Source organism: Apteryx mantelli, chromosome 15 (genome assembly GCF_036417845.1).
Source record: "Apteryx mantelli isolate bAptMan1 chromosome 15, bAptMan1.hap1, whole genome shotgun sequence".
NCBI lineage: Eukaryota > Metazoa > Chordata > Aves > Apterygiformes > Apterygidae > Apteryx > Apteryx mantelli.
In genome coordinates this window covers 25,253,456-25,266,536 of record NC_089992.1, presented here as the reverse complement: position 1 = coordinate 25,266,536, position 13,081 = coordinate 25,253,456, and the positions used below count along the sequence as shown (strand labels likewise).

Sequence of the window (13,081 nt, the reverse complement as noted above, 5' to 3'; positions counted from 1 at the left end):
GACAGCACTAGCAACTGCTGGTACTTAGGGGTAGGTGTTTTACTCTGCTGGAGTCTTACTTTGTTGGAGTTTAATACTATTCTAACCTGTTAATCCCATCTAGATCCTCCAGCGTCACCCACCAGAACAGTTTAATGCAGGTAACATTCAAGAAGCAGGCTTATTAAAAGGAACACCGAGTTGACAAAAACAACACTTATGCCTAGCTTCAAAACGGCATGCAACTCGTAAGAATAAAGCCAATGAGAAGAGAAATAAGTACAGAAGTACAGTATGAATAAATACTGAAGAAATAGTTGCTAACTGCAGGGGTCACTTTCAGCACCATTGGCTTCAAGTTGCCTGGATCTTCAGTTCTAAGTTGTTCCTCCTTCCCCAACATAATATACAAGGACATTTTGAAATACTTTCATCCAAGCATCAAGATATGTAGGAATAAAATACCTAGTTTTATATAAATTACTATAAAGATGAGCAGAACAAATCTACAAAAAGAATCTGATATAAGTTTAGAACTGTTATGAAGGAGAACTGCTTCGAATGAGGAGTTGCCAAGTGCTCAAACCACAGTTTCAAAAAAACCCCAACCCACACAACAATGTTTCTAATCATGATACAATAACAATGCAGTGGGTGAACATGTGGACAGGGAGGAATGCAGCATCATTACAATCAAAGGCATGCTCTTAATGTTCTTGTGGGGCTAGGGCTCGGGAAAAATTGAAAAGGAAAGACTTAGCCGGGTATAAGAAGTCCATTCTCAGCTCTCAAGCTTCCAAACCTCTAAAAGACGTGATTACTCCAGGCCAGCTGCATCTCCTCTGCTCATTCAAGACTATCAAGGGAGGGGCAACACCATCATCCTAGGATCCTGATGTTACAGGCTATCACACAGCAGGGCAGAGAGGTGGATCGCAGAAGGCATACCAAGAGCATTAACCATTTATTGTAAAGTATTTCTACATCAGGGTGTGATCCAAGTGTATTCCAACACTGTTTGATCAAAGTGATCAGAGAACATCAGCCCAGCCATCCATACCGAATGCGTCACTGATCTTTGGGACAGAGCAGACACACCTAGGAACATCACTGAAGTTCAAGAATCCATTCAGAATGCAAAATCTCAAGGCTTTTTATGCAAGAAGAACATTTATGTCAAATTAAAACTCCATCCTTATAACTCCTCTCTAACAGTCTGAACTTCATAAAGTAGTACAACAGAACTGAGGAAACCAGGGCTATAGGTTCCTTGCTTGCAGAGTCAACAGCTGCATCGAGAGATACACAATCTCTTTAACTACGGCAAACTCTCCAGCTATCTTGAGGAATCTAAACAGTGATAGTGGAGGTAGTAGCCCAAGGCTAGTAACTCACACTTCACCACTATAGCCTGATAATTTACTATTTCCACTCACAGTTTTGACAAGAGGTCTCACAACCAGATAACCTCACTTCTTAGACTCCTTTCTTTTATCATAACCTTTGCTGACTTTTTTGCAATTATTTTAATAACCACTCCATTGTCCAGCCATTTGGGTGCAGGTTGTGCGTATAAAATTGCTCAAAGGCTTGGAAGGCACTTGCTAAATGCAAGATGCTTCTAATGATGGTTTAAAAGAGCAGATATATGCCAAAGTAACATTTTATGATCCTTTTTTGAGAAACACTGCAGGATAGCTTTTTCCAGACAAATTCCACTAAAGCTTTCAGTATATCAACAATCTATGAGAAAACCACTGAGCATTTTAACATCCAGAAAATAAGGTAGCAGTTATATACGTCATTGCTCCATCAGCAAAGACCTATGAGTTGCAGGAGTCCTGGTGAGACAGCCCTCTGCCTGAAAATCCTCAAAGCTGTAATTACTCCTTCCATGTGAGCCAACTGTAGTGCTTTTTATAAAATACAGAACAGAAGGGCAACCAGCCCTGCACTAGAGCATGGAATGAGATCACCAAGTGTTTCCCATTAAGGCCAACAGTCCAATTAGTCATGAGTGAGATTATTGGATATCAGCATTCTTCATAAAGCCCTAAAACATCAAATGAATCCTACACTTCCTTCTCGATTCAGATAGATCTGAATTTAAATCACGTCTCCTATTCTCTGAGCCGGAAGACAACCACAGGTAGACCTCTTGCAGTGGTGAAGTTCCAGCTAGAATATCCTCAGATTAATGCTCTATTTTGTCAAGGGCAGTGGTGAACCTGATGCCAGAGCTCATTATCAAACAAGACATGGTAGTTGGGATGCTAACATTGCAGGAACAGTGGACAGAAAGCATGGGCAGTGCCTATCTTTTTCTGAGGCAATTCACGGCTACTTTCAAAATGATTTAGTCATGAAGACAACATCAAGCTTTTTCACTAGAGTCTTGTGCTCCACCACCTTCCCCTACAGTGTCCCTTTGCCACACCCTGATTTTTCATTTATTCTACCAGATATTGGTGACAAATAGTTATCAGTGAATACCTGAGCTTCATGAGCCAAAAATATTTTGAGAAGCACTTCAGAATTTTATGCTCAGCCATTTTTGGTGCCAACAGGGACACCTGGATCTCAACAGTAGGAGCATCTACATAAGACTCCTTGACCACCCAGGTCTCCTCTCAGTGCAAAGACACATTAAAGCATTAGAGCTGCTGTATGAATGCTACTGCCCTCTGCCAGACAAGACCCTCCTTCACAATACTAGCTACAGAATAGGGCAAGGGAGCGCTCCTTCAGGCCGTTTCACTGCAAAGTCTGGTGGCTCCACTTAAACTATTAGAAGAAACAGTTTAATCCAACCTGCCAAATACTGCAATGAGGCGGTTGGAGGGGCATTAGTACATTTTGTTCCATCATCACAGCTGCTGGGAAGCAACCTCCAGCAAAAGGGCAGTAACAGTTATGTTTTAAAGTTCTCTAGCAATTTCCTATGTCTGTGCTCAATCCCCAGGTAAAACGTACAAATACCACATCCATTATACGTCCATTACAAAGACACAATAAAAGCATCTGCATGTTCATTGCTAGGAGAGATCCAAGCCCTGCACAAAAGAAACAATTTCTGAAGATTCAAGTTCAGTTACAGTTACTGAACTTGATCCCAGACAATCTCAAAAGGGGAGAAAAGATGTGTTTCTGGCCAAAAGAAAACATTCTCAAAATATCTACGGCTGACCCTGATGACGAAAGATCAAGTGCTTACCTATTCACAGCTATTTGCAATGTAGTGGATCTGCTCTCAGAGACAGAAATTAAGATGTTGCAAATTCCGACATAATCATGAGGCAATAAAGATGAACTAAGGGATAATTGTGCTGTCACACTCTTTATGCTCTTAAATAGGGGACACAAGGACACTAGACGCAGAAACACCCAAAAGGCGTGCAAACAGAACAGAGCTTATATACTCTGGAGAAGAGATGAGGCATTTCTGTTTACCAGTCACAGCATATAGTTCAAAATTCCTGGAAACCACGTATTTGGAAAAACACGTTCACTGACATTGTAATCCTGAGATGGACCATAATACAGATTTTACACATTTCATGCAGGGTCCTCACCAAGGTTAGCAGTGGCATAGACTATACTCAAAACAATTTGAGAGAGACCAATTGAGTTGTGTCCTTCCAAAGCACTAAATTAAGGACTTGGAAAGCAAGAGATCTTGAGAAATGATAATGGGAATTTTATACAGAGGATCTTCAGCTCTTCCCCATACAGAAATCACTGATTTGACTGATGTATCCCACCAGGAATGTCCTGGAGGTCTTACATCCTGATTCTATTGCGAGGTGAATCTGTGCTACAGTTCTGGGAATGACATGGGAAAACTACTACTTAACTTGCAGCACGTACACCCAGCAATGCACAACTGCTGTTTTGGAGGACACCTACTCAACTGTAAATCATTAAAACAGTGAAACACCACCACGTCATAATGCACAAATCTGCTTTCCAAGAATGGCAGTAAGAAGTTGAAGTCGTCGTTTCCCTGGATTCACACCCACATCAGCTTCTCCCACATTTACTTATTTTTAAATAAATAAATAAAAACCTAAACTGTGCCAGAGCTAAGTATATATTTCAAACTCATTTCAAAGTGCTGAAAACCATCCCAAGAGTTTTCCTTTTTTAAGATAAACATTATGTACCAACCTCTGCTAGTTTGTATGGTAAGATGAGCTTCTCTCCTACTGTCACTGTCTTTCTGGTAACCAGGGCCTCAAACAGCATCTCTTCTTTTACCTAAAAAAAAAAAGGAAAAAAAAAAAAAAAGATGTTAATGATTATTCTAGGAGTAGATTTTAAAAAAATCTACACAGTTTTGCCAGCGCTTGCAAAGTTAAAGTGCAACCCATAAAAACAAGCTAGATATCAACAGAAGACAATTCAGCACATAAATCCAGCATCAGAAAACGTGGTATTTAAGGGAGCCTGATTTTCTATATTCACTCCTCTCATTTCCAGCAGTTTACCATCGGGTTCCTTTGTTCGTGTTGTAGCCTAGGAAGCACTCCTCCCTCTCACATTTTCTTTTTTCCCCCCTTTGTTAGCAAAACACATCAACTGCCTAGTGCTATCAGGATATCATCATAAAAAATTAGTCAATAAACAAGCAAAATAGTGTCATCAGTTTAAGAAGTATCTTAAGAAGGTCTTGGGAGTGGGAGAAGAGGAGAAATTAAAGGAGGAAGAAACTTTTTCAATAGTAAGAAAAGCACCTGATATTTACTCTGGTATTCACACCTGATACTACTCTCTGAAGAAAACAGTCTCCAACAAGGTGACAATCATTTGCTAATCAGCCACATCAGAAACTGGTTTGAGGAAATGTCAGATGTAGAAACACAAATTAAGCAGACCCAGCTGTGCAAGGGGGTTAGATACCACTCTCGTATGGCAAGAGCCATGGTCCCTGTCTCGCACCCGAGACTGCTGCACTTGCGTTATCATGAACTGTCAGGAGAAGGCTTCCTCTCCCACAAAATCAAGTCTCTCTTATTTTTATATTCTCTTGAGGAATCCAGAAGTTTACAGTTTGCCCTAATAGAGGATTATAGGCTTAAACATAAATTTTACTTATTGTTATTTTCTCATCTTAACCAAATTTCACATTAATGCATATATGTTGCAGTTTGAGCAACTCAATGTTCACCAAGGCCACATGAGTACCATATACTTTACTGAATCCAAATGCCTTGACTGGCATGGTTAAGTTCAGAGGGTGTCTTGATTTATTGGTTTAAGCAGAGAATTAGTACTGAGAGCCAGTGAAAATAAGACACAGTTTGTACACTTCCCACCTGAACTTAAGAAATCTTGCAAACCACTGCAATAATGATGCCATTCTGCATAGAAAGCTCTACTCCCTTCTACCAAAAGTACCGTCACGGGAGCCTCCCCAAGAAGCTCCACTGCATTTTTACCTAACTGACTTCCCCTGCAACACCCAGTAACACAAACTTTTGGCCTCAACCCAAACAGCAAGGAACAGCGAGGCACCTGCACATGACTTTTGCCTACCAACAAGGCCTAGGTTATGAGAAATCAAATGTCACACACTGAGATTACAATCATCTGGCCTCAGCAATACTGTAGAGCCCCAATTATTATGATCTTTTGCCTTTCAAGAACAAATGAAAAAAATATTCTGGTTATTCAAGAAGCAATGTTTCACATTTTCCTTCTATTCCCCTACATTCAGCAAAAGGGCCATTTTCTATGCTCTACAGGCAGTATGACCTATTGTTTTCTGTGGGCACCACCAAAGCGCAACCTTCTGAATCAACACAATCCATCTTTTCAGTTCCAAGTTCCCATTCAGCTCCTCTTCAGTTTCATCAAATACAGTTTGGGCATTTGCTGACTCGAGTGCACCGCCAAAAGCAAAATGTGGGTGCTTTTTCAGCGGTTTGCAACTGCCGAACAATCAGCTGACCTACATCGACTGCAAAGCTTGGAACAAAAGCGAGTTTTGCACTGGCCGTGATGCCACGTGAACAGCAAACACGCTGAAGCAGGAGCGACGGAGGACGCTGTTACCAACCAGCAGCTAGCACACTGGTTTTTTTCATTATCAAAGGCAATAGGCAGAGCAGTATCAGATGGTTACTAATAAAAACAATCCAACGTAATACTCTCGGTGCCCAGACTAAACAGCCAAAATGCTTCCAAGTCCCAGATTTGTCAGTCAACACAGCGATTTTAAGTGGTTTAAACAACTACCCATACCCTCCTTCACTGTCCCCATCTGTCTATTTCTCTATAGTTTCCTCTTCCCTGTGCTACCCTGATGTAGGAGACCTGCAGATGCGCTTCCTTAATGTCCAAATCTGCTATCCTTCCAGGTCAGCTCACATCACTGAACGATCTTGTCATACAAAAATATACTTGGCAAGGACGGGAAATTCAGCCTAGAATGCAAATCGCACCGATCCCCAGGTCTCTACCCACGATTGCTGCACAGATGAGTTGGGTCCGATTACTTTATTATCTCCAAGAGTGAACGTTTCACTATGAGCATAGCCAAGTTATCTTTTTATGGTTGCATTTTAATTTAAGGCCATAATTTTAAGGCATCCAATGCCTGATGTCAATGAGGAGTGATAGGACCATTCTAAAGATAAACTCAGCATACGAAGATGACTAAGGACACCTGGTGCACATACATATTTACTGTTTCCAATGTGCACCTCCTATGCTTCATCTGACATTCAGTAAGTGTGAAATACTGAAATAGAGACAAAGCCATCACAGCAGATTAGCAAAGAGGAAAACACAACTTATTTCTCTAGTTTGTGCCCCCGAAATTACACTTCTAAGCTATGCTTCACGGACCTTTGGTTTTTGAACACTAAAAGGAAAAGTCTGGCTCTTTCAAAAGAGCTGCATGGCCTGTCGGAGTTTATATCAATCACAGGGACAAAATTCACAGAGAAAGTCAAGTCACTGTTTCATAAATCTAGATTTAAGAGCTCACTGCCATATGCAAGCTGAACTAACACCGAAATGGCTGGATGACTAGATCTCTAAAATTCAGTGAAGGACGACCGGCAACTCCTTCGCTGCTATAAATGTCAGCAGAGGCAGCCGGGGGAGGCGGCAGGGTGCAGGCAGCCAGAGGGACAGGCAGCCTCCCACAAAGGCTGGGTTGAAGCCAAAACACGCTGAGATGACTTCTCCAGTAACACTAGGGTATTATGTTATAGCAGCTGAAGAAAAATGAGCCATTTCCAAATCGAGAGTGAAAAAACATATCTTTTTGTCTCTTGTTCTCCTTGCCTCCGTATTTGAGAAGGGGATTACGACATTTTGCACTCCTTCCATAACTGACTGATAGGAAATAAGAGAAAGTCATGAGTACAATGGTGTCAACTGATGACCGAACACAGACATTGCTGGGACTGACTTCATTTTCCATCAGTTCTGATAAGGTCCTTGAAAAAGACTGCAATCTTTCATTCAGGCTTTCTTTTAAGCTTTGATTTCCTTCCATGGGTCTTACAAGAGCAAGACCAACCAGAAGGTTATCTGACCCAAGTTCAAGCTCGAATCTCCACATCCCCAGACCTCATCTGGAAGGTGGGTTCATAAGAGAAGGTCTGATAGTCTGCTGAGTGCAAGCACTGGCTGCCTTGTAATCCTTGCCTTCCTTTCGCTCCTCTACTGGCTTCTGAGACATTTATCATACAAGAAGCATGATGAATATGGAATGCCTCTGGGCAGCTGAAGAGCATTTTGTAGTAGAAAAAAAACTTTAGCCCATAAATTTTCTATCCAGGTAGACATCAGTTCCAAAAGCTAACATTGTCAATGCAAAAGGGAGATTTGGCAAAGCTAATTTGGGACGCTCCATAACTTATATTTACCTTCACTTGCATTGAAAAAATTGAGTCTGGTTACCTAGGCCTAGCAATACAGTATAAAACTGCTCTATTGAGTGAGGATACAATTTACCTTCCTTACCCAATTCTCCATCTACTGAAATAATTTCCAGTATAAGTAAATATACATGGTTAGAAGGTTCTTGCTCTTATAACGGAAAAAAATAGCCTCCCTTTAGGTGAACTGACACTAGGTCATTTCTAATAGATTTTTTCTGTTAATATGCCTAAGACTTCACAAATCAAAAACATATCACTGTAGTTTAGCTATTATACAGTCTTGTACTATACAGAAACAGCTAAGATCTTAAAAAAGTATATGGAAATGGTAGCAAAACATAAAGGTCCTTGCTCATCTGCAGCCCAAAGATTTAGCTTAGCTATGAGTTCTGAACAAACAGCTCCTCAAGCTAAAATATAGCTAAAGTATCAGTTACACGTATAAATACAAAACCCCTGCTGTTTTAAGTCCACGTTGAGCATCTGGAGAATTTTTTTTGTTTGGACGGATGGAAAGAGACGGATACCAATAAGCCCTCAAATCGGCGCTTCCAGGCTTTTCCTCAGAAAAGTTTTACAAAATCCTCTAAGGTTTCTGCAGAGGAGTTCTCCCTCTGTCTGTAATAATTTCCCTACTTTTACAAAACTCCATGTCTGCTCAATCCATCAGGCAACATTGACATCATGCTGCAGCACTGCATTTCAGCGAAGCTTAAACAAAGGCCGAGAAAAACCTGCCAAAACCCTCACATAATCCACACGCTATGTCTGTTCTTGGAAAAAAAAGAAAAAAAAAAGGAATTGGGGTCTTACTGTAAATGAAACAATGATCCACAGAGTCTGGCCAAAATCCTATATTGCAGTTTGCTTTTTCAACAAATGCTAGTCTGAATGTTTTAATAAACCAAAAGAAGATATTGGAAGAGGCCGTCACTAAGAAGAAGAAAATCCATCTCAGTAGTTTATCTCCCTCCAAATTCCCTCAAAAATCTGCGTATTAGCTTCCTTTTACAGGGACTCAAAGCTCTTTATATAGAAGAAGGATAAGTATAACAGTTAAAGCATAAGTGTTATTCAGTGTTGTTACACTAATTGCTACGGCAGGGAAATTCCCCCAATTGCCCTTAGATGCTCAAGGGCTCCGCTCTTTCCTCCGTAGCAGCTAGCTCATGATAGTCGGGGCCAGACTTTCCTTGAGAGGGGGAAATACGTTAGCTTTGCCCAATTTTTTCATTCCAGTCAGGCTGCTCGCTTCTCCCCATCTCCCATGAAGGCTACTGCCCCCTTGATTTGGGTCCCCTCTTCTTTGGGGGATCTCAGATAGGTCCAGTTCAGCAGCTGCTTTTCATGGCCCGTCTCTCAAATCCTCCCAACATCTTTTTTTCCTCTTTTCTCCTCTCCTGCCGCCTACAAGCTCCATGTGCTTTTTTCCTCCCCAACACAAAGGGATAGGGCAAGGGAGCCCATAATTTCTTTGCTGGCTTTACACCTTCTCTGACACCACCCCACCACACTCGCTAGTCAAAGACTCTCCAGCTGCTGTCTTACAAGTCCTCTTTTCCTTGGCAAACCCTTGAATGAGCAAAGAATCCAGTGAGTCTGTTAAGGGAAAAAACCCAAAGCAAAACACACACAAAATTTTGGACTCTAAGTAACAGATCACAGGTGAGCTGGTTTCTGAAAGCATTCTGCTACACTCTAGAGCGTCCAGCCAAGAACACAGTAGCTGTATGAAAAGAAGTTAAAGTATTTGTCAGCTAATACTATTTTTATTCTGCACTGATTTTCCATTCTAAGTAATGGCAAGATCTAGAGAGGCAATCAATGACTTTTTCAAGCCAATTGAAGTTTTCAGTAACAATGGCATGAAAGGAAAAACTGTATACTTTTCAGTAACCACAAAAAAAACAACCCCCAAAATCTACCCAAATGAGACAAACCATGAAGTGGCAAATATGCCAACCAATATTTTTGGCTCTGGCCAAGAAGATTCACTACACTTAATTCAGAGAGTTGTAACTAGCTGACTAAATAAATGAGTGTAATGGACGCACTTTGAAATTATGTTTGATCTGTTTGAAGCCTTTAGTCCTCCCTTTTGGTCAAAACTGAATAAACCCTGCAGAAGATCTATTCAGGTCTGCAAAGGTTCAGCATTCCAGAAAGAGAAAGCAAGTCTATTCTGAAAATCATCACTTACTCTTTTCATTTCAACTGGTCAGGGAGCAAGTTTATTGGAAAGTTTACACTTGTAGGCAGTCGATATCTGCACTCCCATGGAAAAAATACCAAATAAATGCAACATCACTCAGCCAAACGCAGTTATGTATTTTAACAAATGTTTCTCTAACTTCAAAGAAATCATTTTTTTCTACTGCCAATATTTCAACAAACAGACTAAAAGAGCATTCAACAACTTGATCTTCTCAATCCCAAACATAACAGGAATGCAAGACCATACCTGATTGGATCACCCTGGTTTGCTCTAATTTCCAAGCTTTTTATAGTGTATATGACCACTTAGCTTGCAAAAGAATTACTGAGATCAATAGAAATACACCACTTTGCTCAGCTAAACTAAAATTTTAGGGTTTTTTTCAAAATGGTAAAGTTTAAAAATATATATATATATTTTGTACGTGTTGTTGATGTTAACTGCAAGCGAGCATGGTGTCCACGCTCCGTGCTGTATCATAGCATGGCACTAAGCCACAGTTGGATCTATGTGGCCCAACTGATGCAGAATTTCACATGCACATGTGCAGAAAACATCCTGATAACTTACAGCATACAGACGTTGCAGAAGAATTTGTTTGCAATAGAAAGCCAGGGCAAAGACCCAAAGCCTGGAACTTTTTCAGATCTGTAAGTCACTCTCTTATTCAAAGCTTTTTTTTTAAAAAAAATTACTTCTTGAATGATTTGCTTTCCTGCTATGACTCAATATGGCCATTTTAAGCAGGGTAAGATCAACAACATTCTAGTCCAAATTCATCGTTTCCTTCTGTTTATTTCTGCAATCTCCAATTCCAAGATGTAAAGAACATGCAGCTGCATATACCCGTATTTTACAGAAGCTTCTCCCCACTTTAAATTCAGAACATCAGTGAAATGCTAGGAAAATCTTCAAGAGCCAAATTTCTGAGTTCTTCAGTTATAGCACAATAGCAGTTTGAGGGAAGGAATGAGAGAGGACCAAATGTGCACAGCAGGGCATCTCCTGATGCTATCACAAAATGAGCAGAAATTACTCTTGCACACCTTCCAGCTAGCATTTGAAGGAGCTTAGGAGGTCTAAGAGGTACACAGCTTTTTTCATCATCCATGGCAGCTGGCATCTCTGAGTGTTCCCCAGTGTTTCAGCAAGATGGGATATGATGGGAATCAGTCAGGTGAGACGTGCCAAGGATAAGTTTGGGGCGATGACAGCAGTTTAGGACAATAACAAAGGAATAAAGATTATATAGTTGTCATAACTGACTTCAGAAGCCTTTGGAGTTACAAGTGTTTTTGAGCATTTAAAGAAAAGTGAGAGGGCAAGGAGAGCTTCTGGCCCTCTGGATCCAAATCAAGAGAGTTTGACCTTTGCTCTTCAGTGTGGAAGGCAAGTGCCAAACAAGTTGGCTCATTTGTTAAGTGAAATGTTTTCTCATGAACCAATAATGCCACAGCTTCATAACCCGTACTGGCTAGCAGAGTAGCTTTAGGAGGAGCTTGGTACTTTTGCACTGATTTACAAAACTGAATGTGGCCCTGGGCCCTCCAGGCTGAGGAACTGAAACCCTTCCCAGTGATACCGGCACAGCCGTAATCCACAGAGGACAAAGTGCTCCTAAAGCAGTAAAACTGCAGATAGGATCAACAGGCTGAAAACAGTTTAGATAAATTCATGGATAAGAGGTCCATAAACGGCTAGTAAAGAGAACAGGCTGGGATGCAGCCTCTAGCAGGCCAGATAAAACCTTTGTGGATGCTGGCAGAGTAATGAGGACAACAGACAGCAAAACATAGCCAGGCTTGTGTGTTTTCCCTCTAGCATCTCCTAGTGTCACTACTGGAAAGAGAAGAGTGGACTGCATGGACCATCAGTCCTACCAATTGCTCTAGCTTCTTGACTGGTTCTTTATGCAAGTATTGGAACAGACATCAGGAGCATTGAGGAATTTTGGTGAGGGAGGTGATGGCTGGCAATTTAAGAAAATACTACGCTGAATAGAGGTTTTCTTTCCTCCTAGCACTGGTTTACAGTCTTCTAAATTTTAATTACAGAAACAATATTTTCAGTAAATTATACAGTATACTGAAGCCAAAGTAGTAATAATAGTAAGATCAGGGGAAAAAAAGAAATACTACACCAGAAGCCCCACCAAAAATCATTAGAACTTTTCACTGACTGACAACAAGAACAGCCAATATTACTGGTTACCACAAGAGAACATATTCTTCAGTGAAAATGGCAATAAATTCTATTATAAAATAAAGGTAGTTCATTAGAGGGACATGCAAGCATTACAGGACGGAAAGCAAAGGCTTACCTCCAGCAGGTCTGAGACAATAGGTAGTACTTCAGGGTTACAAATATCTATCGAGTCATCCCGATACGTTTTCTTTTTGTAACGGATGTTACCCAGATGCAGTATCGCAGACAAGAGAGAGAAAATTCTAAAGAGAAAAAGGAGAACTCAGTTTGTTGTCTTTCTTAAAGCTAATGAAAACACCCCCACGTTTTCCATATCAAACTTTGCTACAAAACTTTATCAAGCATTTATCGAATCCCATCACAATGGAAACTGCAAAACTACAAAAACACTTCCAAATACTGTTCAAGAGAATGCAGCATTTCTCAGTCCACTTCTTGCACTACTTAATATTTTGTCCCTTCTACAACACCTTTCGTCCTCACACCTCAAAGTGGCATCTTCCTATTTAACTTGCTCATCTTATGTCCAATCTGAAGCAGTTTCTGCCCATAATCTCCAAACACTTGCTCAAAACAAGCCTCCAATCTGCGTCACGCAAAATTTCATTTTCACTTAATCAAGACTGAACTTGCCCAGCATCGGTACACCCTCTCGGATCTAGTCCCAGCTTGGAAGCCTGCACAAAAGGGCTTAAATGCTTTTATTATACATAAGCAAATTAAGACAGACCAAAAAAATTTACTGCTCCCATCAAATTTATCTAACCAACTTTTCTTTTTTTTGGTA

At 40.6% G+C, this 13,081-nt stretch overlaps 1 protein-coding gene across 1 annotated transcript in view; it reads right to left on the bottom strand.

Annotated features, from left to right (window-relative positions):
- The window catches only part of MYO9A (myosin IXA), a 175,744-nt gene that overhangs the window by 107,444 nt on the left and 55,219 nt on the right, over positions 1–13,081 (bottom strand). The window contains exons 7-8 of the mRNA XM_067305346.1: positions 12,410–12,536; positions 4,147–4,236 (exon numbers count right to left, since the gene is read on the bottom strand). Coding sequence (XP_067161447.1) covers positions 4,147–4,236; positions 12,410–12,536 — 217 coding nt within the window. The remainder of the gene's footprint in view (positions 1–4,146; positions 4,237–12,409; positions 12,537–13,081) is intronic.